Source organism: Odontesthes bonariensis, chromosome 10, assembly GCF_027942865.1.
Source record: "Odontesthes bonariensis isolate fOdoBon6 chromosome 10, fOdoBon6.hap1, whole genome shotgun sequence".
In the NCBI taxonomy this organism is placed as follows: domain Eukaryota; kingdom Metazoa; phylum Chordata; class Actinopteri; order Atheriniformes; family Atherinopsidae; genus Odontesthes; species Odontesthes bonariensis.
In genome coordinates, this window is record NC_134515.1 from 9,863,999 (window position 1) to 9,890,552 (window position 26,554).

The window sequence follows — 26,554 nt, forward strand, 5'->3', positions numbered from 1 at the left end:
TTTTTAAGTGTTGAGGGTAGAATGAATGACATTTTATCTCAATTGTATTGTTACTGTGAATAAGAAGGAATTTAATAAATTTAGTTTTCATTGGTTTTAATTGGTCAAAAATGTCCATGATGGAGCCAAGTTGTCCAACTGGATGTATACAGTATATTATTGTGGTGTTTATGATATACCCTTTGCAAGTTATTACACTTAACTGCATTAAAATGGCAGTGCTGGCAGGTACATGTTCTTTGACCAGACTTCTTCATAGTTTTAAATTCACAAGATGGTTTAAAATGGTTTTGAGCAATAACCAACAGACTTTCTGGAGGTTTTTCCTCATTTCAGTCCAGTCTTTGTACCACTTAAGACTGACATATGACTCATTCAAGCATAAAAAAGGCCCCTGGTTGAGCCAAATAAGGCCAGTGTTGTGTCTCCACCTAGCCAACAAATTAGCAATGAACCCACATTAAACAGCATCTTTTGGCACTAGCAAAGACGAGGCCTACACATCACGGCTCAGTGGAGGCTAATGGGTTAATTTATGTTTCGTGGAGCGGTGTGTGACAGTATCTCTGTCCGGATCCTCTAACCCCATCACATGACAGTGAGTCTGAGAAACAGAAAATGTCTGTATGCTAACAATCCTGGGACTCTACCCTTTGCTAATGCATTATGTTTTAATGCAAAACTTCCAAGGAAATTGGATAAATGTTGCCCGCGTGGTAGCTTGACACACCTTGAGATTTTGCCCAAAGTTTTTAAACGGTTTCTGCCAACCAATGTTCAGAATCAATTTCAGACCAAACTGTTCGTGGGCCTCGGATTGTAATGCGGTTCGGGCATCTTCCCAAAGGACTATATATGGTCTTATCTGCACAAACAGTTCTTTGGTCATTTCAAATCATCTGGAAACCCCTGTTCAAGATAAACATGCAAACCCTCCAGTTTTGGGGTTGTGTGGGCAGTGGAACCATAGTTTTTTTGGCATTCCTCATCAGATTGTGTGGTCATGCTCTTCTTTAAATGTAGTTACATTTAACCAGTGAGAGCACTCCCATGACCTAGCATGCTGCAGAAGGAAAGGCTTTTGATCTTGTGGTTGAGTATGGTCTCGCTCCCTCCTTGATGAAGGTGATTGCCTTCTTCACCTCCAAAGTGCCAGGTGTCAGGACAGGAACGCCTCTTCATGGCACCACCTATACCGTCTTTGGGCCGAGGCTAAGTTGCAACCTGACTGTATGTGTGCGAGTGTCCCTTTTTTTTTTTACCAGAGATTGCAGTTTGGGTCCTCTCTCAGCCCCCATGCGGGTATAATAGAGCAGGAAGGGTGTTGTACACGGGCTGTAAGGGGAAGGAAATACGGTAGGGCTCCAGTCAGGGAAGAAGAGTGTAACAAGATCAACTGTCAGAGAAGATTTATGATGGCGAATGCCTCTGGTTTGTCAAGAGAAGAGTTTAAAAATGCATCTCAGGGAGGGATTTAACACTGAAGCAGCCTGACTGCCAGCTGTCGGTTAATAGACGAGCGGTAGGCAGGTGCTGGTCATACATGGGTGTTTAGGACCCTATAAAAGCAGTTCTAAAAACTAAATTGTCTGCAACTCTTGCTGCGCAGACATGAGAGTGGGTTCTTCATGTTGCTCTGAGAACTATTGAGCAGTTCCTGTGGTCTGCAAGCACCCATAGAAAACGTCCCCTCAGAGGAGTACATTGTTTTGCAGCTCATCCGTGTTCTGCCGCCCTCTAATTTCACCTCTTCAGGTGGAGCGTGTTGTGTCCCGTGAGACGCTCCAGGAAGAACCACGGTCAGAGACAGGATCTATGCTGTGGGAGGGCGGGATCCTGGAGGTAATAAACGCCTGCATGAGGTTAACTGTGATACCACAGCAGCTGGAGCACAGTTGTGCTAACTGGGACTCGTCTTTATAGGGAAACCAATACCAGCGGAGTATTACGAGTGGCGAGATGCTGCATCGATGCTGTGGCTCGGTCGCTGGGCTTTTTTCTTCCAATAAAAAGTCATTTTCGGTGGCCATTTTAACCAGGTACTCATCACTGATGGATATAATGAAGCAATGCCACGTCCGTACATTGAAAACATGCCTGAATACTGTTAAATCACTGGATTGGTCTCAACTGGACAGATCCCCTGTATTATGCCTGCTAATGATAAACTATTCTTAACACTGGATATCATTTGTTCTCAGGTCGGCGGTTTGCAGCAACGTGCATGAGTATCCGACTGCAAACTGCATCCTGTGTGTGGTAGACCCGAAAGGTCTCCGCAAGTCTTGCCCGAATGTCTCATTGTGCAAAAAAAAAAGCCGTCTTTCAGTTGATGAAACCATAATGAGAGAAATGTGGCGCCTGATTTCATGATGCGCCACAAAATGTAGAACAAGTGAGAACCAGAATCGGATGAAAACCTAGATTTGCATCTCCCTCAGTGTCGCAGAACTGTTTCTGCATCTTCTAACTACAGTAAAGTACTGTAAAGTAGTGTTGCACACAATTAAAGCTTTAATTGCTGCCATCTTTCATCAGGCTGATAGCTAGCTAGGCTAAATAAATTCATAACCCCATTTCTAAAATACAAAAAAAGAAAACAAATCTCAAAACGATATTCTCATCAAAATCTGATTTAAAATGCATCGAATTCTGACAATTTATTTCATGAGAAATATGAGCCCACCGTGGGACAGGGCGGTGCTTATCACCGTGGCATCGCCTCTTCTTTAAACACCATCTTCACTTCTGAGAGACTCTGCCTGTGTAAGGTGCTCTTTTTATACCCAATCGTGTTACCGACCTGTTGGCAACTGACCCACTTGTAACACGTTCCTCCGGCTCTTTCTTTGTACTAAGATTTACTTTTTCAGACGTTTTTTTGCCCCCAACTCCAACTTGTTGCTGTCGTCACATTGAAGATGATTAGCTGCTAATATGTCTTCAACATGTTCTGCTGTTCCATTAAACTGCAGTTTCTCTTCTTTTTATGAGTCAGAGTTTTAAATACATTAGAGGCTTGGGACCAAAAAGCCAGAAAATGTATCCAGAATAAGGCACGGTTGGTGAAATATGCAACATTAAAACAAGTTATATTTGTAGTTTCACTTGGCTGTAGAAGGTAATTGATCATTTTCTCATATTTGATGGCAGCATTTAGGCCTCTACAGATGGTTCTAAACATGGTTCCTTTACTTTTACCCAATCGAATCATTAGCTCCGACACACACGTCTAATGTTGAAAACTACGGAGAAAAGAAAACGTTTTCATTTGCTTCTTTTTTGAGTCATTTTTGTAAGAACGAGGGTTGAAAGCAACAAAAACCTTTACCTTTGAGCATCAGTTTACCTGAACTAAACAATCAACAGAGATAAATAAATGACTGAACTACAGATATATGCTGTGGCGTTAAAGATGATTCTGAAATTAAGAACCAATGTTTTCATTATGGATTTACTGTAAATGACATTTCAAGTGAACAAGCTCCTTAAAATGTTACAAAAGTGTCTCTTGGGATGATTTCCTCTGGATTTTTATTTTTTTAATTATTATTTTTTTTTTTTTAAAATCAGGAAAGTTCAACTACTTCTGGGAAATCTTTCCCATATTTGTGGAAACTGGAATTTACTTCCAACAGCTTCTCAGATCCGCTCTAACCGTAATATTTGGATAATTTGCGCACTCGATAAACAGGGGTGGCATTTTTTTATTTATTTTTACTAAGGAGCCAATTGTGATTTTGAGAGTATCACAAACTTACAAAAATACATGAACTCAAGTGGGATGCATATCAACAAACGCCCATTATGAGGAATTCAAGGTTTCCAGGCTTATTTTGGCAAGCGAGTCTCAACACAGTTGTCTTCCATGGCTGAGAAAATCAGCTGATTCAACTGCAGCTTGTTCACCCAACGACATTCAGCACACAGATATCAGTGTTTGGTCCTGGTAAACAGAGGTGGGTTATCTCTGTTTTTTCCGTTCTATAATTAGTTTGAGCAGGAGGATCAGTGAAAGGCAGAACACGATCACTGACCGAGCAATCAGTCTCTTCCAGGGTTCGCCGAGGTCCTGTCAACATGTATGGATTGCAAAACATGGCTGCAACCTCACAACATGGCAGCAGCTGAAGGCTAAGCCACCAAACAGGTGGTGGCTATAACTGTAGAGGGAAGATCCACAGAATGGATTTTTAAGCAGGAATCAGTCAGTATTAATGTTTCTTTCCTGGGAGCAGCACCCTTCTTTCTTCATTATGTCTCACAATAAAGCTCATTCTAAGATTAGACCTGCTTTCTGGCCTCCTTGTGACAGTCATCCAGCATTTATGTCCAGAGGGCAACCACGTAACGCTCAGAGTTCTTCTTTACGGGTTACTTTTCCAGGCTTATCCATGCCGAAAAAGGAGGACGGAAGGCCGTGGACGTCCCTGTCCCTTTTCACAAAGGCCGAAAACGAGGAGACGCAGTTGCCGATAAAGTGGTCGGCTTTACTCAACATGTACAGGTCCATCTGGGCCGAGTCGGGCTGGAGAATCGCTACTTTCACCTGCAGGAGCACCAGTGAAACACACAATTAACAACCAGGTGATAGGAGTGACTTTTAAGGAGTCACAAAAAAGAGTATTCCAGACAAACACACCTTGCCCTTGAAGAGCTTTTCGATATCTCTACTGTGGGACTCTGAGTCAGTGGCGATGAAGATGGAGCGAGCCGAGGTCTTCTTTACCCACAGTTTGACAGCCCGGCGTATCTCCGCCAGGTCAGGAAGACACATGGTCGTGGTGAGGGGAAGCGCCGCCTGGCGGCTGTAGCCCACACACTGAGGAGAGGCCATGAAGTGAGGCCCTGTGTCGCCGCTCTCCAGCAGCTTGCAGGCGTTTTGCTGTCAGAGCAGGAAAATATTCAGAGGTGAGAATCCAGGCATTTCAGCACAAACGCGTCACAAAAGCAGAGTACGACCTGAAACAAATGCAGCTGACCACCACGTAATTTAGATTCGTGTGCAAAGCTGTCATCAACATGGTGCATTACTGTTCTACAATGTGGAAAAACAGTAAAAAAAAATAAAGAACAATGTGCTCCGGAGCAGGTTACGGTCGAAATAAGAGACAAAAACGAACCATCAATTCTCTTAGACGGTGACAAAAACAAAAAGACATCAGTGTGTGGACAGTGAGCGTCTCTGCCCGTTTGTGTTCAAGTAAAACAACAACTATGCTTCATGGGAGAAGTGTCAGCAGAAGAGAATAATTAGCATAAAACAAAGACTGATTACTCTAAAACTGCTTTCTGTTGACTTTAAAGTTAGGGCTGGGCAACGGTTAAAATGTTTAATCTAATTAATCACATGATTTCCCTGATTAATCACGATTAATCACATTTGTTCGCAAAATCCAAAAATGAATCCAAAAGTAGTGTACAGCTTTTAGCATTTAGTTTTATTTTAAATGTGCTGTCATATGAATGAAAGTGCCATAACATTTGTTGTGCAAACACACTTTTAACATCAGCATCTTTCTGTAGTTTTTATGTAGAAGCCTCGCTCCACTGTCTGTTTCCTTGAATGACTTGCTGCTATCAGTTGTGTGTTTTGCCTTTAAGTGATATTTTAGACTGGAACTACTACGCTGAGAAGACAATTCAACTTGGCAGTGTTTACAGATGACTTTGGTTCTGTCGACTCCCCCGTCTGGAAGAACTTTAAAATGAAAATGGCCGAGTAAAAGTTCCGTACCCTTCTCCATGTTTGGTGGATCCGCCGATTACTTTCTTTTCCGGTTCCGCAGCAGACAGCAACAGACTTTTACAAAATAAAATAAATAATAAAACCTGAGCTAATGCGCGATAAAATATTTATCGGCGTTAAATAATTAACGGGCTAACTCGCCCAGCCCTACTTTAAAGATTTGGAACAAACATCATTTATTAAAATTCGGACTGAACAATAAACGGTTGACCTGCCAAGTATCAAACTGGACAAACTGCTATTCATTTCATGTTCATATCCACATCCACCATAAAAGGATTTAAAACAAGGTCAGTTCCCAATCATGGGACAAGCACAACCCTTTTTAAATCGCATAATTTTAGAGCCTGAGAAGAAAAATCAGCTCGTACATTTACAGAAGTCCTACTGACTGCTTTTCTGTTGGTTCTTTATCTGGTAAAATAGAGCAGCGAGAACGGAGTAAGCCTGAAACTTTCTCACATGCTTCAGGAACACACCTGCAAGCTCATACATTTGATAAATTACACAAGCTCTCCTTCCTGCTTTGGCTACAGCCGGCGTTATTTTTAAGCCTGCTTGAAGTATATAAATGAGATGCCAGCTTTGCCCGTTTTACATGAAAACCTGGAGTCAGAAAACCTGGACTGAATGAGCGAGCTGATAAGCAGTGTTGTTGAGCTGCTCAGTTAGATCTGTTGGGTTCACTTAAACATACCCACATCTTTTATTGCTCTTATCCAAACTATGGATCAGAGATCAAGTTAGGAAACCTTCATTTTATGCTTTCTCAGCCTGATAATAAATCTTTTTCACATTGTTATTGTTGCTACTTTCCTACTTATTTGAACTAATGAGATAATAACTTTATCTTTAACTACATCAATTTATAAATATGATTTAAAGGCATCCTAATCAAATGAGTTTCATGAGCCAGAAGCTGCAGAGATGGTGGTGTGTCCTGCTTTGCTTGAGCTTTGAAGCACTTTTTTTTTTTAAATTTAATTTCGTCTGGTGTTACTTTCAACTGCACAGCGTACTTTTTAAACAGGCTGCCTGTTAATCACATCCCTGTGTTTTTTTCTGCACAAAACACAGATTTCTGCAGATTAAAATGGTGGTACAGTGAGGTAAAAAGCCATAAAGTCTCCTCTCTGAACACCATGAAAGCGTCCAAGCACAGCACTATTAGGATGTAGCTCAATTACATTTTGTCACCATAAAAGATCATTTATATCTGGAACTGTTGAAAAACACATTTTGTGCTTGAGATTTATTAAATAAAGTTAATGTTTGACAAACACAAGGTGAATTGATCTGATTCTGTGCCTTCAAGAGAACTTCGGTATGTATGAAATGAGACATGAGGCTCGTCTCACCCAGTCGATGCCAATCCTCAGGTGAATGCCGACATACGGTCTGGTCAGCAGGGTGGCGATGTGCTCCTCTCCCTCCTTCACCATCTTGTCCGACCACACCACATACCGCTGCAGGCCCACATGCTCCTCTACCACCGGGAACTGAGCAGGAGCCCCAGGCAGCGCCAGGACAGGGTGCTCCGACGGAGGAAACCTTTGGAAGCAGAAGAACTCACCTGTTAACAGCTGCCATTCCAGGAAACCCAAAGATGAGCAACACGTTCTTTTCATTTTCACTGTCACTCACTTCTTAACCCATTGAGGCTGGTGGTAGGCACTGAAAGAAATCCCACCAAACAAAATTGACCTGTCAAACTCCACACCGACGTAGTCCCAGAACGGACCGAAAGGGTTCCCGTCCTGAAAAGAAACCAGAACCATCAGTCCACAGAGGAGCGCAGAAACGTAACCAGCAGCTTCACTTTAGCAGCCACCAGAGGGCAGCATTTCACAGTCATCCTGTGACTTTCTGTCTCCTGACAGTTTGATCATCTGATAAACACACAGAGAAACACGGCTTCCGTGAGATGCCGTTTGGTGGAGCTCTGACCTTCATCGGGCACGTCTTCTTGTCTGCACTCCGTTGTGCAGCAGTGTCAAAGCAGTAAGCATTCCTCTGTCCTGAGGGCCAGTGTTTGGGAGCCAGCTTTTCCATGAAGTCCTCCAAACTCACCACACGGTGGTATGCTGACAGGGCCTCCAGCTGGAAGAACTCACTATAAGGAACATGAGCCTGAATGGGAAAGAAACGAGTGTTATTTTCAATAATAACTGCTCTGAATGTGGTCTGACCCGAGTCAAGGACGTGATCTTTTAAACTGCTCGGACATAAAATAAGAAGTTATTCCTGCCATGACTTGGTCCCTTAATGCTGGGACAGTGAGTAACTGCTCCCATGACCTCATTTCAGATACAACCTCATCAAGTCTGATGTGTAGCTAATTGGGATAGCAGTGCTGTCTTGTTGGGTATGTCCTCTGCAACCTGTGCCCGCCACTGTATTTACCTTTAGTTTTATTTGGCTAAACATTACAAAGAGAAATTGTGATGCCAAGGAATGAGAAGAACAACCTAAACCCATTCATGACTATATTTTTGGACTGAGTGGACATACTTGCATGAATGCTGCATGTGTCTGAAAGTGTAAAGTTTTGACCAGGTGCAGGATTTCCTCATTAAAGTTCTTCTTCTTTACTTAGACGTATTTAGCCATTTGACCAATATTGTGTCTACACATAACAGACAACTTAACAAAGAACTAGCACCAGCAGCCTGTCACAGAGACACATCATTTGTTCCCATTTCTTTAGTTGCATCTGTGAAAAACAGCAAAGATAACACAGTTTGACAGACAGAAAACAGGATTTCTGCTGCAACAAGCTGATTCCCAAAGAGCTGTTAGCTGAAAACTTGGCATATCTCAGCACGGTGTGCAGTGTGTCCTTAAAACATTTGAGGAAACTGGACAAGTGGAGGACAAAAGAAGAAGTGTCAGGCCTAAAGAACTATCTACAGCAGATGAACAGGATCTGAAAGTGATGTCCTTAAGAAAGAGGAAAAACTCCAGCAAAGACCTGACACAGGAGCTGAGAGATGCATCTGGACCTTCAGCTGATCCATCTGCTGTTGGCCCAAGCCTCATCAGAAATGGGCTCCATGGAAGGGTGGCTGTCAGGAAGCCGTTCTTAAGGAAGGGAAACAGGGAGAAAAGGCTGAGCTGTGCCAAAGGACACAAGAAGTGGGCTGAAAATCAGTGGCAGCAGGTCTGATGGAGGGATGAATCCTCCCCAGAGCCCGGAGCTCAACATTACTGAAGCAGTGTGGGATCATGTTGGCAGAGAACGGAACAAAAGGCAGCCCACATCCAAAGAAGAGCTTTGGGATGTCCTTCAAGAAGCCTGGAGAACTATTCCTGAAGACTCCTTAAAGAAAGGACAGAAAGCTCGTCTGAGAGGGTTCAGGCTGTGTTGGAGGATAAAGGAGCTCAGAGCAGATATTCACTCCTTAGAATTGTCCAAACTTCGTTGTACACATTTTCATAAATCCCTGCAGCAACTTTCTGTTTTCCTGGCAACATATATATATATATATATATGTATGTGTGTGTGTGTGTGTGTGTGTGTGTGTGTAGGGAGAGAAATGAGGGGTGATTTAAACTATTTGTACAGTATTGCAAACATATAAAGGAGTACAATCTGGATTCTTAAAATTTATTTTTCTCTCTTACTTGGTTTTTGTGAGTGCAGCAGTACTATTACAGCGCGTCACTGAGGTTAAATACACTTGTCCAGCTTGTACTTACATTGGTGTATGGGGGACTGTGGTGGCGGTACACTATCCAGGGAGGGACCGCCAGGGTTCGGTTCAGCATCTTGGCGAAGGCCAGGGACCCCAGAAAGTGGTCTGCCTGGTTTCCGAAGCGACCTGATGGATAAGATTGGGCACTTAACAAAGTAAAAGCTCCCGCTTATCATAAGACAATTAAAAACGGAGGAACAGACAGAGAACCTCCCTGTTAATGGAGTACAGCTGATGTTTTTATTTGGGTTTTTCAATCATGACCGTTAACGGCCCAAAATATCAGCGAACTGGCTAAATCTTCTCATTCTCAACTTTGAGATTATATTTATATTCCTGCTGTGCTGTGGTTAGAAACAGTACCTCTGTACTAATCAATCACTCTGTGGACCCCTTGAAACACTACTTTGGAGAACTCTCAACTTATGAATGAGTAAAGTTTCCGTTATGTCGTTAAAACATGAAGCGAAAATATAACAACCAAGATAAAGTTACCCATGCAAGGGCAGTACAAAACGTAGCCATTCTCATCCCACTTCAGCTTTTCGGCAAAAGTTCGGCAACTCTGGCGTAGAAGTAACAAAACTAAACAAATCAGTGTGAGAGTTCGAGCTGTTTGTTTCTCAGCCGCCATTGTGGCTCGGTGTTCTTCTTCTTCTATTGCATTAATGGTGGATCACAAGTTAACGTCTAACTGCATACCGCCACCTTCTGTACGGGAGTGTAACGACAGCGCTTCAAACCGTCTTGTCTCGTGTGTTTTACTCCAAATTATATTTATTACTGCTCATTATTACATGTTTTACCCTTTCGGAAACATTCCAAACATCACATTTATCTAAGTTACAGTTTATTTTCACCCATTGTGCCCAAGTCTCCCTCTGCTCTGCATTTTCCTCCAAATGTTTTCACGTTAACTGATTACTGTGTGTCTTCCTTTCATATCCTACTTCTTCTGCCATACATTTCTAATTGCCATACTTATAAATAATTCAGCCTCACCTTTAAAAACTTTTACCTTCAACCCTCTCTTAGCAGCCATGTGCAGGAACCCAACATAAATGAACATCCATTTGGTTTGGAGCATCAGTAATATTATATACATTTCTATTAGTATATAATTCCTTACAGCTCCTTTTTGAAGTCAAACTATTTAAAACAGGGCAAAAGACTACATCTTGTCTTTCCTACTATTTCTTCTGTATATCCAGATATATTACCATTAAGTGTTGTTATATCAAACTCAACAGATTTGTGCTTTACAAGTTTCATATGCATACTAGGCACTTTAAAAACCCATGGCGGAACATTACGCCACACAATATTTGGCCCAAAGTGTAATCTATTTAAGCTATATTCTTTTCTGCTATTAAATGTTCTATAATGGTGCCACTTAGATGGCACCCTGAGGCAGTAGCTATGGCTATACTGTCTCTTTCTTTGCATCTTTTTGAGATTTCTAATTGGCCTTTTTCTGTGAAAACACAGGTTTTTAGAAAAAAAATTCTATGCTATGTTCACTCTGGCATAATTCTACATCCGTTATGATGCATAACAACAACAACGAGATGTTTTTTTTTTTGCATGTGGGAGCAGCTGATTAAGTTTTCCCAAGTACAAATAATGCCTGGAATAAAATCCAGATGAGTTGAAGAGGCGACTTCAAGGATGCAGAGCAGGACCAAACAGACAAAAGGAAAAGGAGGTGTAAACAGTTTCTTCCCTTGATCATTGTGGGAAGTGTGAGATCACTGGCAGAGAAAACGGACGAGCTTGGAGCCCTGATGAGGACGCAGCATGGTTATACGGGCAGACAGAAACTCAGTGGAGGAGTGCTTGTTAACAACAGATGGTGTAATCCTGGACATGTCACTGACAAGGAGCGTCTCTGCACCCCAGATTTTGAACTCTTGAACCATTTTATTTTAGCCTAGTTAATATGAGTCCTCCATAAATATTTCTCATCAAACCACAGACTTAAATCACTTAATATATTTAAACCGTATCATTTAAATGACACAATATCCAACCTTCTCTTTTAAATATAAAGCATAAAATGACAATGACGTGACATTGCAACAGATATCTTAATTCCCCAGAGATACGATCATCTTTAAGTCTCTAATATAACCCTGAAGATTATTAGTCACTTTATGTGGCTCACTTTATTTCCCAGAGTGCACTGCTGTTTAGCCTTTTTCTTCCTTGGCTTTTGTGAAGGACTCAAACCGGACTGAACATGCGTTTGCTGCCATCCAGTGTTCTGGAGCCAGAAGTGTGTTCTGATCCATGGTTGCTGCCCTGCTGAAAACACCAAACTGCACCATTTCATCCCTTAATTATTCAGAGAAATGTTTCCTTTTCTTCAGCGGCTGAGGGGAAACAATTTGTGTTCTCACTTAAGAGAAATTATAGGTCACGGTTAGTCAATATAGGCACAAAACAGAAACAAAGAAGTTTAAAAGGCTAATATCTATCAGCTGTTGTTATTAATCAGACTACCTAATTTAATTAATCATTTATAAAGATTTTAAAAAACATTAAAAAAAAATATAACCTCTGCGTCTATTGTGCACTAAAATAAACTTTTTAAAAGGAAATATTTACTAAAGCTGTTTGATTAATTTATGTGGGCAAAACGTTTAATACTTCGGATTAAATGTATCAAGAGGCTTGAAAGTATAATGGAAACTTTCAAGATCAAGCACTCCAAAATTATACCTCAGATATTTCACCTCTGCCTGTCAGTGATTTCATTGTTGATCTTTCCTGAAGTTGTTTTCTATTTTGAGCATGTGCTGATGTAGAGATAAGGTTTAACAGTCGGTTCATTTTGAGTTCAAATCCGCTTTATATTGTTAAAAACATAATAACTCAGTGTGTCTGTGTCCTCTTCGGTCATCTCGGAAAATGTGGGTTTTGGTCTACTTCCTCAATAATAATACTGGTAAAACAAAAATAATACTTCTAATGCTTGTTATGTTTCTCCAGTTGTATTGTGGCAGGTTTTTTTATTTTGCACTTCACGTTTTTTTATATGGATGTTGTTTTGCGGCGATAGGAAGAAGATGCCCCAAAGGTTAATCTCACGTACAACGCTCTGATTGGCCAGTTGAACATCAGACCCATTAAATTGACAAGTAAATCTGAAATGTTGGCGACCATTCAGGCAAACCCAAACGGTATTATCAGAATCAGATCGAATAAACAACAGCAAAAAGACTCACAATATTTCTACATTTTACAATTAAATTGCTCCGTTCACTCATGAGGCTCCCACCCTCTTTCGTTCCCCAGTCCCCAGACTGAAATGATCAAAGCTGTTTCCACTTTTATGCTAAACTGATTGGAAAACAAGCAAAACCTATAAGAAAAATCATTTTTCAAGGTCTTTAAACTGTAAATTGTAGATATTCCTGAGACAATTAAAAATGACAATTTGGCTCTAACATTGCTGTTAAATTTCAAAGTTTGTAAAAACTTCACAATAAAGATTTAATTTCTACTAAGCAACCCTAATCGCATATAGCAGTATTTATGTGACTTTTGCTTTTTTTTTCTTATCAGGGTGGATAAAGTGTGACACATTTAAATCCAAACTGAGACATGAAGTGTTAAAAATCTGACACAGCTCTCCCAAAAATGAGGATGTATAAAGAGATGTTAGTTTATTTTTCTTAGATCAAATTGTTAAATTATTTCCTGCATACGAACATGGAGAAGCAGCATTTAGCTGTTATGCTGCTAACAAGTGGAACAAACTGCCAGTGGAGATTAAACTTTCACCAAATGTAGACATTTTTAAATCCATGTAAATCATGTTTGTACATGAAATGTGCTATATAAATAAATTTGATTTGATTTGATTTGATAAGTAAAACAACACTTTAACTCTGGTTTTTAGCCTTCCTGACAACTGAGACACCTGTGAGTGGTGGAGTAAAGCACTGAAATATTCTTCTTAAAAAAAACAGACAACGGTTACAAGCAAATACAAAAAGAGAAAAAAGGGTTGAAGTTTAAATGTTCTTAGCTGAAATGTAAAAAAGGTACACAAGTTGTAAATTTACTGTTTATTTTTGGATGTCAAACGTATATATTTTGATAAATGCACTTTCTATTGAAAGGTTGCATAGATAATCTAGTACACAATCAACAAATAAACAATATAACTGTTTCCTTGTCAGCTCTCTTGGCCATTGAGGGACTAGTTTAATGGATTAATTATGAATCAAGTGCATTAAAAGTATTATCTGAAGTCAGCTTAACAGGCATCAACTCCACCGAAAAATACCTCCTGTTCATGATTTTGTACTGACAGGATTTTAAGTCAGAAACGTGAGACTGAGCATAGGTTCTGGGGTTTCTGTATCTACCTTGGCAGTATAAAAGTAAGTTATTTTGAAAATGGGTTAAGGCGAGATAAAGTATTAATGTAAATGTAAATGTACTTTATTTATATAGCCCTTTACAGACAATCCTTACGGTGTACCAAAGTGCTTTACAGCAGGTAATAAATAAAGAGAAGAATAAGTCAAAACAAATAAAAACAATAAAAGAACAGTGAATACAATAAATAAATAAAGTATACATAAATAAATAAAGATAAAGTATTAATAGAGAATGTGGTTTTTTCCCCCCCTCCTTGGTTTCCTCTAGGGTTGTAGGATGTAGTAGTCACATTTTTTTAATTGGGCATGAGCCAACACATTGGGTAAAGAAATGAAACTAAAAAAAAACTCAGTGGAATTAGTTAAATACAGTTCATGCCCGTCCTTTTAGGAGCTAACTGCTAACTAGCTTAATTTAGCAGAGTAGTACCGTTTTGTTGAGTAACTGTCTACAGTGTTAGTTAATTTTTAGTTGTGTTTTTTTACTTTATGGTGTAAAAACAATCAGTTTCGTTGAAATAACTAATGTTCCAAAGTTTTTAAACAGGAAATGTTTTATAAAATGATCTCATTAGCCATGACTAGCTAGGGTAGATTTATAGCTAGTGTAAAGATTTTTGTGAATCTTTGATTCATTTCTGTAATAATAACAAGTTTCTTTAAGTTGTATATATATTACAGCATCTATGATTTTAAAAAGATGTAATGGGAGGGATTTGTTTAATCCAGTGCGAACAGGGCTCATACTCAAAGCTAACTGCTAACTAGCCTAGCTTAGCAGAGTAAGATCAGTTTTGTCGCTTAATTGTCTACAGGGCAAGTTATGTTTTATATATTTTTCTCTATCTTGTGTTGTAAAGTAAATTATTTCTCAGATATTTTAAATGATTTGAAACAGGAAAACATTTTGAGAATGGATTTAGCCAAGACCAAGCTAACCTCATTAGCTTTTACAAGCAGGAGTGGATCCTTGAAACTTTTTAGTACTTTTGTTGATTGATTGTTTTGTTAATTTCCCTCGAAAAAAGTTACAAGTTCGGCGCCCCCTACGGTTATGGGATGTAACATCCTTTTTTTTTTTTTTTAAATCTCAGTGAGCCTTGCAAATGCACCACACATTGAATTTGTTTTCATATTGAAGAAGCCACAAAACTGCTCTCACAATTCCACATATTGAAAATGGAATAAAATCTCAGCCTTAAGAACAAAACCAGTCATTCACTAAAAACGTCTTCTTTGTATTAGGTGACAAAGTTTACAATGAAAAGAAAAAAAATGGAATCAAATCATCTACCCCTGCCCTTGATTCCTTTGCATAAGTCGGATGGAGCCAATCAGGCCAATGATAAAGACTCCTATGGAATGAACAGCAGCGATCCCAGAGCTTTGTCATTATATGTTCATCAATAGATGTTCACATGTGTGCTCAACATGCCCAAACGTAGTGTGCTGGGTAGGCATGGCAACATGTGGCCTGGGTGCGGTCTCCAAACTTTAATTTAGATGTGTGGATTTTCTGCCAGCCTGCCTTGTTTGACTGAATCAACTGATAATTGCTTAAATATGTCACATTACAGAGATCCACTGGTGAGAGGCTGAGCAACACAGCTGGTGTGATCTGGATACAATTTGTTGTTGATAATTGCTACAAATCAAGGATGGAAACAGATTATTAAAATGTGACAGATAGAACGTGCGATCGGGAAAAAAACAAACAAAATCAAAGAGCAGATAATCTGTGTTTGAAGTTAAACTAAAGTTCTCCCATTTCTTCACGCAGAGGCGTCTGAGGTGTTCTGCTCAGGCTTTAGCTTTTAGCTGCATCATCCGACTCGGCCAACCTTCCCTAACGTGTTCTCTCTCTTTGTACTCAATCACTCTCGTTTTTCTTTTCTTTCTTCTGATGCTCGACAGCTGGCTGCTCTTTCCCTCTTTTCCTGTGTCGTTCTCTCGGTCCGCTCCTCCCCCATCCCTTGAACACACACTGTTTTTCATTGTTAGCGATGACAGCAATGATAACAATGCAAAGAACCACAACTCACAGCCCGAGTATGAGAAAGAGACGGAAAGTACGAGAAAGAGAAGACTTCCGTTAGGTGAACGGATCGTGTGGATGACATGAAGCATAAAAATGCACTCCTGCTTTTTCTTTATGTTTCTACGACTCACTGTTTAGTGTTCTAACAATTTCATTTCCCTTTTTGACTCGGAAGTTCCTCACACATAACACTTTACCTTGTGCAGTTTCAGAGGAAGACATTTGCAGCTCATTAGAACATGTACGCGTACATATAAGTGTCAGAAGTGTTTCCCCATTTTTCCGCTCTCTGTTTTAACCTATGCCTCTCTTGCTGCTGGTGCAGAAAAAAAAACAGGCCTGTCACTCCGCCTGTGGCCTTTCACAAGGGGGAAATAAGCTAGTCAACCTCAAAACAATCCGCCTGCTGCTGACCTTTCTGTGTCGTTACTGACAACCTGGCTTTCTGTTCAGCTTAAGACTGTGACGACCATGGTGTAGCGTCACTTCACAGTTTTAGCATGCAGAAACCAGATATGTCTACGGCTAATTGTCCTCAAACACCAACTGCCGACCAGGCAAACTAAAACTGAGATCATGTAAAGAGTCTCAAGACATTCTTTTTTTATTTTTAAGAGCAGATAAATCCAGCCAAAAGCCCACTTTTCTCCTCATCTTCCTCTAATTGGCACCATTGTGCCGTCTGAAAAAAAAGGTTTTGGGATTTATGAGAATTTAGAGTTATCAAGAAAATCTGTGAAACCTGGAAAAAGCCAACATAAAATCCCTGTTTTTAGTTTTAATCACCTTTGAAAGATCCAGAATTGGCAGCAGCCTGCCTTCGTAAACTGAACAAACTGGTTATCTAACAAAAAAAAACCCCAGAAACTATAACTATGATGCCAAGTATCAGTTATATAAGTCAGGATTATATCTGTGGCGTGTTTTTGTGACACATGTAAAAACTGATTCCACCAAAGCAATATTCCCGTATGTAAAAGCTCGAAGGGATCCGCTAAAACATTAATTTAGTTTGAAAAGTGCAGAAAAAACCCCCAAAAAACAGGCAAAGTTAATCTTAAGTTTTAATTAAAGACGGTAGAGAATTGGAAAGATTAGTTTTTAACACCAAGAGCCACTTAAAGGTGGATAAAGTTACGATTTAATCCAGGAGTTGTGTCAAATTAATTTAAGTTTATTTGAAATGTTGATAAAAAATATACAAAACTTACAAAACTCAGTTGATAAAGGGGATACTTTGGAATTGATTTGTGTTTAAGGATGAAAATGTTGACCATATAAAAGTCCCATAAGTTATATTATTTGTTTCTGTTAAGATAAGCAGCATGTTTCAATGACACACATGGAAACTAATTCCAGTGCAAAGTAATTAAAATCTTAATCTAAATGAAATAAAATTGCATCGAATCTAACAAAAGACGTATATTTGAGAGACATTTTTGGTTCCTAACTTTTATTCTGACGCAGCGACGACAGGAAAAGCTGCCAACAACAACAAAACTCTTTTTGAGAAAATGTAAATTCTGCGTTTTAGTACCGTAAATTCCGGACTATAAGCTGCTACTTTTTCCCCGGCTTTGAGCACCGCGGCTTATAATACGGTGCGGCTAATATATGCTTTTTTTCTTTTGTTTTCATGCCGCCAAAAACATTTTGCACCGTAACATTAGACCAATAAAATTAAGGAATAGTTCACAGTGGTCCAATTAAATTGTACGATAAATCAAACACACTTACACCACTAAATTATTGTAAATCGGTCATTTGTACTCACTGTCAACATGGAAAACAAACGAAGAAATGCGTATGATGCAGCTTTTAAATTGAAGGTGATCAATGACTTTTCCTGGTAGGCTACTGTCTTTTTTTTTTTTTTTTTTTACCTTCGGTGTTACAGGCACTGTTCGGGAAAAAAAGCATTTGCATGTATTTGTTTCTGTTACCATATGCATTTAATTAAAAGTTTAAAAATCCTCACGTGTAACATCTTTCTGTGGAAATATCTCATGTTACTATGTGGCCACCTGCGGCTTATAATCCGGTGCGGCCTATACAAGTACAAAATGGATTTTCTTTTTAAAATGAGAGGGTGCGGCTTATATTCAGGTGCCCTCTATAGTCCGGAATTGACGGTATTCATCCTCAGCCAGGATCCCATCTGGCAGTGACTTTGGTGTCTTTGGTCACATAAATAAAAAGAGCAGTTAAAGACGACCACGGCTGCCTCGGACATGCTCCACATCTGGGGAAAAAATTTCATGCAAATCTGTCCAGAACCTTTTCAAACAAATCATTCTAACCACCCCGACTCTTGCAGTAAAAAAAGCTGAATTTCTATCTGAAGTTGTTGAATAAATAGCCTGCTGTTATTTTTAGGCTTCCTCTCAGCTGTGGCGTGCCTTCATGACGTGTCGGTGTGGCTGGACGGGACGCGCTGCCCCACCCGCCCACCTTATCAACCTGCCACAGGCCGGCTGCCTGAGCCTTGATACCCCACCTCATCACAGAAAACCCAGGCAACGCTCAGATAGACCTCCCCACCTTCCACGCTGTGCCACCCAGTATTTATCACACGCCAGATGCTCCGGGGTTACATCATATTCGCAGTATGTAACCTTTAAGCCAGGCGGCCTGTAGGTAGGCATGACCTCAGCAGCCGCTCACGTGTTGTGTAACATCTTGTGTTTGAGGTTGGGTTTCAGCAGCCATCAAACCGCAAACACAATGACGACGGCTTTTTTTTTTTTGTTCCTGAATTCTGCCCACATACGGATCAAAAGAAAAAAACATGCTGGCTGAGACATCCTACCTGCTGAGCTCAGACCCAGGCTCATCAGTACTCATCAGTACCAGGTCTGTGCGGCTCCACGTCACGACGCGGCGTCTCTCTCTTTGTGTCCCGGCGTTTCCTTTCCGAGCTGTTTATCGGCCATCTCCACTAATGTAAACAGCCCATCTGTCTTAAACAAAACACATAAAAACGCACACTTAGTCATTTCCCACCAAAGCACACCCTGAAAGAAGGGTTTTTCTGAGTTTTTTGGTGGCAGGGAAATACGCTCCAGATGTGAACAAATTGTCCCTCGCACTACTTGCTGTTGCATTGGACAAAAATCAAAGCCTTACCAAGTAAATTTGTCTCATTTCTAGTCAAAATATCTCATTACACTTAATATAAGACACAACTGCCTAACAAGTACTATTTCAGCCAGATATAGGGACTTGTTTGAAGACAATACATCTGGAATATCTTGTTAAATGAAAAAGTCTTGAAAACAAATTGTCTTGAGTCACATATCATATGAAACAAGCAATTTTTTTGACATTTGAAGAGGTTTTTAAGCTAATTTCATGATCACTTTTATGAGAAAAGTCCTAAATATCACATCTTATTTCAAGAAATCTTGACAAGCCGATTTTCACTAGTTCCATTGGCAGATTTATTTGCTTATTTCAAGCGAAAACGTCTCGTATTTGTTGTGTTTCTTACTTATTTTTGGAGGGGTATTTTTTCCAGTGTGTGCTCACTGCTGCTGATTCTGGATCTCTTATTCTGTGAAGATGAGAGTGAAAATGTCAACGTTTACATTTACAGTATGTGCGTGTTTTCATGCAGACACTGATGGCGTTAGAATAAAAGGACGGAGAGGGGAATTGACTTGTGCTGGAACAGTTGGATTTCTGACCACTGTCGTGTCTCCATAAACAGATCCACATGTTTCTGCTCCATGCCCGATGATGGCTTCATTTATGGGAGCCCATCTCCGTCCTCCATCCTGTCGTCAGAACTTGTGGAAAGCTGGCTTTCTTGTCGCTTACAGTGCATCTAATCAGGCCTGATTAGGATGCGTGGCAGCCAGAGACATGTAGGGGTTGTGGCTGCCGTGGAAAAGCCTTTCCTGAGACGAGCAGAGACGAGAGAGACAGACGGGACGAGTCACGATCTGGCGTTTCATAAGATAGTTAAAAATCACTCCAATGGCTTTAAATAACAGACCACCATGCAACAACTGCAATCAACCTGACTGCGGTTGTAGCAACCACACTGTAATCCAAATAAACAAACAATGGCATAATGAAAGAAGTGTCCCTCTCTGTGGTGGGAAATCATTTCACCTCATTCATCTGTTCCTCTATTGTCTATTCCTGTCCGCTTTTTGTTTGTTTCACAGCATCCTCGTGTTAAAAGCTGCAGGGGAAAATGACCGAAACAGTTACAACTTCGAACCTTTTGCAGTTTTTCAGCACAAAGAGGAAATGCAGTATTATGGTGCAGACATGTTTATTCTCTTTGAGAAAAACAGTTTAGGTGAAGGAAGAGGGGCAAACTATTCAAATAAAGACACTTAAAAAGGTGCATACATGCAGGTTTTTTAGCTGTTAAAAGTCCAGTTCAAGTCTTTCCCACTGCCAGCTGTAGCGTATGTAGTTGAAGGAATTTCCAGGTCTGCCCTGCTGTAACGCCTGTGTGATGTAAATGAAGTCATCGTCTTCTCCAGTGTGTGAGGGTCAACCTCCGCATGCTCCTGCATCTCTATCAGAAAAACAGCCTGCCAGGCGAGAAAGATGAGCAGCCATCTGTCCTTCCATCCGTCCATCCATCCATCCATCCACCCGTCCACCCATCCATCCATCCATCCATCCATCCATCCATCCATCCGTCCATCCATCCATCCATCCATCCATCAGTCCACCCATCCATCCATCAGTCCACCCATCAGTCCATCCATCCATCCATCCATCCATCCGTCCATCCATCAGTCCACCCATCCATCCACCCATCCATCAGTCCACCCATCCATCCACCCATCCATCCATCCATCAATCAGTCCACCCATCCATCCACCCATCCATCCATCCATCAGTCCACCCATCCGTCCATCCATCCGTCCATCCGTCCATCCATCCATCCATCCACCCGTCCATCCATCCATCCGTCCATCCATCAGCCCACCCATCCGTCCATCCATCCGTCCATCCATCAGTCCACCCATCCGTCCATCCATCCATCCGTCCATCCATCAGCCCACCCATCCGTCCATCCATCCGTCCATCCATCAGTCCACCCATCCGTCCATCCATCAGCCCACCCATCCGTCCATCCATCCGTCCATCCATCAGTCCACCCATCAGTCCACCCATCCGTCCATCCATCCGTCCATCCATCCATCCGTCCATCCATCAGTCCACCCATCAGTCCACCCATCCGTCCACCCATCCGTCCATCCATCCATCCATCAGTCCACCCATCCGTCCATCCATCAGTCCACCCATCCATCCGTCCATCCATCCATCCATTCATCCATCCGTCCATCCGTCCATCCGTCCATCCATCCATCCGTCCATCCATCAGTCCACCCATCAGTCCACCCATCCGTCCACCCATCCGTCCATCCATCCATCCATCAGTCCACCCATCCGTCCATCCATCAGTCCACCCATCCATCCGTCCATCCATCCATCCATCCATCCATCCATCAGTCCACCCATCCATCCATCCATCCATCCACCCATCAGTCCACCCATCCGTCCATCCACCCACCCATCCATCCGTCCATCCATCCATCCATCCATCCATCCATCCATCCATCCATCCATCCATCCATTATCTTCTGCTTATCTGCGGTTGGGTTGCGAAGGCAACAGGTCCAAGAGGGAAACCCTGACATCCCTCTCCTTGGCGATGCTTTCCAGCTCAATCCCGGGGCGTTCCCGGGCCAGGCGGGCCATGTAATCCTTCCTGCATGCTATGGGTCCACCCCGGGGCCCCCTCCCAGTTGGACATGCGTGAAAAACCTCTAAAGGGAGGTGACCAGGGGGTCTCCTGACTGACTCCTTTCAATGTGGAGGAGCCCCAGCTGTACGCTGAGCTCCCTCTAGATGGTGGCGCTCCTCACCACGTCTCTAAGGCTGAGCCCCCCCGGAAGGAAACTCATTCCAGCCGCTTGTATCCACGACCTCATTCTTTCAGTCATGACCCAGATCTGTGACCATAGGTGAGGGTTGGAACAGAGATGGAGCTCATTCTTCCGGCTCAGCTCACTCTACGGACAGGAGCAGCGCCCTCATTACTGCTGATGAGTCCGTTTGTCCATCTCTCGCTCCGACCTGCCAGAGACTTAAGCTCCTGGTGTTAGAAGAGCAGCTAAATATCCAACTGTGTCTCAGGCAAATTTAGGAAAACATCACAAAATGAAATCTTGGTAGGATTTTTTTAAAAGTACAAGTTTATGTGGATATTATATAAATTATGTGCAGAATTGTTTAATTTTAACAAAGATATTCCCTTTTATTATCTATTATATTAGTTTTTATTTAACATCCATGTTTTAATTCATTTCTTTGTAAATCACTGTTTTCATTTGTGCTTGATTATTGATTATTTTACACTTAATTCTAACCCTCTCTGTACCTTAGCTTGAACAGACCTGTTCGCAGTGTTACTGGAACAAACTCCCAGAAAGCCTCAGATCAACTGAAACTCAGTGTATTTAAGTCCAGGTGGAAGACGCACCTATTTTCAGCTGCGTTTGAATAAAGCTCCAAATCTGAAGCTTGAGTTTCACAACTTAATCCCATTTTAACTTCTAATTTTATCTGATTCTATCTATTGTTCTTATTCCTTTCTTTTTTGTTTAAAATTTAAATCGTGCTTTTTATTTGTACTGTTTTAATGTCTCTGTAAAGCACTTTGAATCACCTTGTTGTTGAATTGTGCTGTACAGATAAACTCTAATCTCTAATTCAGTGACACAACCCAATATAACAACAAAAGATTGCATGGCCATGAAATCTACATCTCTATGTGACACCCAGCACCACTTTCTAAGTATAATTTATAAGTGGAAGTGTTCTTGGGGACGCCAGACAAATAGATTTGCACCATGTAGTTTATGAGAGATGATTGTGTTTCATGGTAATTTCTTTTGTGAGTCCCACCTGCAGGCGTGAAAGTAACCTCCCACTGAAATACATCCCTTTGAACGCTGTGCGTTGTGTCACAAAAACATGCAAAGTTTGTTTACATCTGCAAAGATAAAGTGATTTTCACGTCTGTTCAATAACTTATTGGGACATTTTGAAGTCTGAGAGCGAACAGCTGAAGCTAAGTTTGGTGATTAAGCTTCCGAAAGTAAACAGTCATGAGAGTTAACTAAAAGTATAAATGATGAAGGGACAGTTTGGTGATTTAGTTTGTTATTTGATATAATCAGGAACAGCTCATCTGCTCCACCCGTTTTCACACATCAGCAGGTGGAGATATTCTGGACAATCTGCAAACGCTTTGGACCGACTTTTTCTTGGAGTTGCTGTTTCCTCGTGTAGATTTTCTGTTGCAGTTTTGCTATCAGAGCATGAAATACGAGGCAGGGCAACAGCATCTAAAACATGCAGGAAAACAGTGTTCCAACCCGCTGAGAATGGAGGATGAAGCTCCCAGATGGGTTCAGGAGAAAATGATGTGACACGCAAACTGTTATCAGCGAGCACGATCGCTTGCTGGTTGGAAATGCTCTTCAACATTTTCTGCCATGTTCCCAAACTGTCTCATCAGACCATCTTCTGGACATTTTACAAGGGGGCAAAGTTGGCATAAATGTTGGGAATGTTCACGTTTTCACTTTGGAAATTCTCCAGAACATTTTTGGACTGTAATTCAGGTAGAAACGGCTTTGGAGAGTAAAAGTAAAAACAGCCGGAACTCCAAGTTAGCTTTGACCCCTTGTGACCTGATTTCACACAAAAAAAGCCTTTTTACCTTTAAAGCTTGATCCCACACCAGCTTCCCGGCAATATTTTCAAGACAAACAATTGTGTATTTTTAAGAAATATTGATAAGAATGAGGGCAAAGTAAATAATTTACAGTGAAAGCAGAGGGATTAACCCTATTTCTAGTTCCTTCAGAGGCTGAGAAATAAAAGCAGTAAAGCTTTTATTTCACTTTTAAGTTTTCCAGATAAATCCTCAGCTTTTAGAGGCCTTTCTTCAACAAAGGGTTGGGTCATACGGGTTCATTTAAATGATTTTATCAGCTGTTAGCTGTAAATGAACACACATGTGAAGGCCGAGCTATCAAATTAAAAATGTCTGTATTAACTCACCTTTATTTCAGTAAACAGAAAGATCCCAAAAAAACTCCTGTAAGCTCTGGACCGAAATAATGGTTAAAATCAATTCAATACTCCTCAAAAACTCAGTTTAAGAGTCTGAAAAGTCTATAAAAGCCTAAATATCGAATGTAGAGTTTTTAGTTACTAAGTAGGTTTATTTAAGATGAAAATGATCAGCCAGAAAATATGTGGAAAACTTGTTTACCTGCGACTTCTCCTCCGGTTTTCTGTCCAGCCTTACAGATGCACGTCCGTTTCTCTCAGCCTGCACTCATTTTGTTAAAACAGGTTTATCGCTTTGCTAACATGTGATCAAAAACAATCCCAGATCATTTGTGACACTATTTATAAAACTGTGAAGGTTGCAGATACACAGAAAAAACTAAAAACGGACTTAATGAACCAAAGGCTGACTTATTGGGTGTAGTTTTCCATCAAATTACATCAGTTTTTGTTGTTAACTTTGATGTGATCTTACAAGTCAAAATATGCTTCCATTTTTATCTTTTGATATTCTAAAAATGTTTGATTCCAAAAGAATAAACAGTCTCATTGGTTAAGAGAATTCTTATTTGTTTGCCTTTATGAGCAGTTCAGATTGTAAGAAAGCAAATATTCCATTCAAATGAATTAATTAGTCACATGTTGATAAAGATGAACTTTTTATTAATAATAATTGTGAAAGCTCTTTTTCTTATTTCACAGTCAGTTTAAGAAACGTGGCTGAATCCTGTTTAATTGGTTTAACTTCCTGAAAATGAAAATAAATTGAAATAGTTTGAACATTTTAACTTTACTGCATTATTTAATCTGAACTTTCAGGGTTGCACATTTCCCCCTTAAGATTTATTCAGTTGCATTAATAATGAGAAAACAACCCTTCTAACCTTTACTTTTCATCAATAGGTTCTCAGTTTTGATTGATTTTGTCCACAGACTGCCTGTTTAAACATTCTTGTGTCATTAAAATTATCTCCAAGTCGCAGACCCCCCCTCACTTGGAAATTAAATAACATCTGTCACTTCTGCGGTTCAAAATAAATGTTGCTCGACTTTCTTACGGCAAAAAAAAAATCGTCATCCCTGAAGGATCTTGCAGCTCTGGACTGAATAAAGTTGGTCTTCGACCTCATCTTCTTCCCGTTGTTCCGCATTTTAAACGCGCAGCAGCGACTTCAGGTAAACAAAAACAAACAAACAAAAGAAAAAAAAACACGAGTGGAAGGATGAAAACAATCTGCGGCTTTTCCGTCCGTCATGCCCACTTTTTGCGCCAACTTCTCAGACACAAACCAAAGCAGAAAGCTCTGCTTTCTCTCTCCGGCTCACCAACAGGTAAACCTATTGTCGTTTTGCCCCCCCCCCCAAAGTGAACAACAGGCACGTTCTGCCCCCCCTCCTCTCTGTATTGGACATGCCGAAAGACTTTTTTTTTTTTGTTGCATTCGGGTTCGGTCGGAAATGTCGCAATTAAGAGGAAGCAACTGATTGCTGGAAAACGCGAGCACGCACGTGGGGAGATTTGTGCACGCTGCTGTTGTTTTTACGCCTTTAAAGGTTGGCCAGCAGATCGGCGGCGAACTTTGGAAGTTCTGCGTGAACACAGCTAAATTAAAACAACCGGCTCAGACTCTGTTCCAGTCCGGCAAATTGGGCTTCTGAACATTTCTGAAATTAAAAAAAAACATGAAAATGAAAATATTTATGGAATAGTTTTCATTAGTGCAGTGCTTTCAGCTAGACAGACAAATTTGTTCTTTTGTTTTTTAGTATAGCCTACCATGAGCAGTACTCGAAGGCAGCCCCCCCCAGCTCTGTCTCTGCACAAACATTTTCACCCTGCGGGCAAGGCGGAGGGGCTGAGGAGAGGTGCGGGGGGCAGTTAGGGTGATGAGGAAACGAGTTGATGTGCCCTGGAAGTAATCCTTTCACCCCCCCCCCCCCCCCCCCCCAGAAAACACAGAAGGTGGGAGAGAAAACTGAGACCACCAACTCCACCGGTCGCCCTACAACACGTGACGCTCCTCTGCTTCCCGCATGGTGCCCCTTGTTGACATTTTTATCCTTCAACAATTTCAATTCTCCTAATTTCGGGAAGATTATTTGATTGATTTATTGTTTTATTTATTGTTTGCGCAAAAATGTAGCCTATCCAGCGGAAGAAAAACGAATTATTCAACTAATTTACAGTTATAAACAATCATTTTCTGTTCTTAGAATATTCTGTTGGGCTCAAATCAGCGAGGCTCTCTTCTACATTAAACATATAAATGTGTTGTTTATGAGACTGAACATTTTTTACCCTGTTTAGGAGGAAAGCAGATGGCAACAGAAATGAGATAAGACTTTAAATGTGACTCATAAGAAGGAAAAACAACAACCGAACTACTTAATTAAGCCTCAGATATATTAGCATTGCCATTTGTTATAATTATAGAAGATAATAAAGGCTGTTAAACGTGCATGAAATAACGGTTGTTTAAATATTAGATGTTAAAGTTAAAATGGCTCCATTCCAACTGCAATACATGTGGTGATGGTTGAATGAATATGCTGAAAAATGTGCTTT

General features: G+C 40.8%; 1 protein-coding gene across 4 annotated transcripts; it reads right to left on the minus strand.

Moving 5' to 3' along the window:
- Positions 1–2,556: 2,556 nt before the first annotated feature.
- On the minus strand, positions 2,557–20,450 carry pofut1 (protein O-fucosyltransferase 1). 4 transcript variants are annotated; one of them, XM_075475577.1, is made up of 11 exons: positions 20,236–20,450; positions 19,990–20,062; positions 19,560–19,772; positions 19,364–19,426; positions 18,683–18,833; positions 9,449–9,570; positions 7,697–7,879; positions 7,394–7,506; positions 7,108–7,300; positions 4,643–4,885; positions 2,557–4,549 (listed from the first exon to the last, which is right to left on the minus strand). In XM_075475577.1, exons 5-11 carry the CDS (start codon positions 18,705–18,707, stop codon positions 4,355–4,357), a joined length of 1,074 nt encoding a protein of 357 aa, XP_075331692.1. In that variant the 5' UTR covers positions 18,708–18,833; positions 19,364–19,426; positions 19,560–19,772; positions 19,990–20,062; positions 20,236–20,450; the 3' UTR covers positions 2,557–4,354. The 4 variants fall into 4 exon arrangements, with proteins under 4 accessions (XP_075331692.1, XP_075331694.1, XP_075331693.1 ...); XM_075475579.1 differs by lacking the exons at positions 19,990–20,062; positions 20,236–20,450 and having other exon boundaries at positions 19,560–19,782; XM_075475578.1 differs by lacking the exons at positions 19,560–19,772; positions 19,990–20,062; positions 20,236–20,450 and having other exon boundaries at positions 19,364–19,517.
- Positions 20,451–26,554: the final 6,104 nt, after the last annotated feature.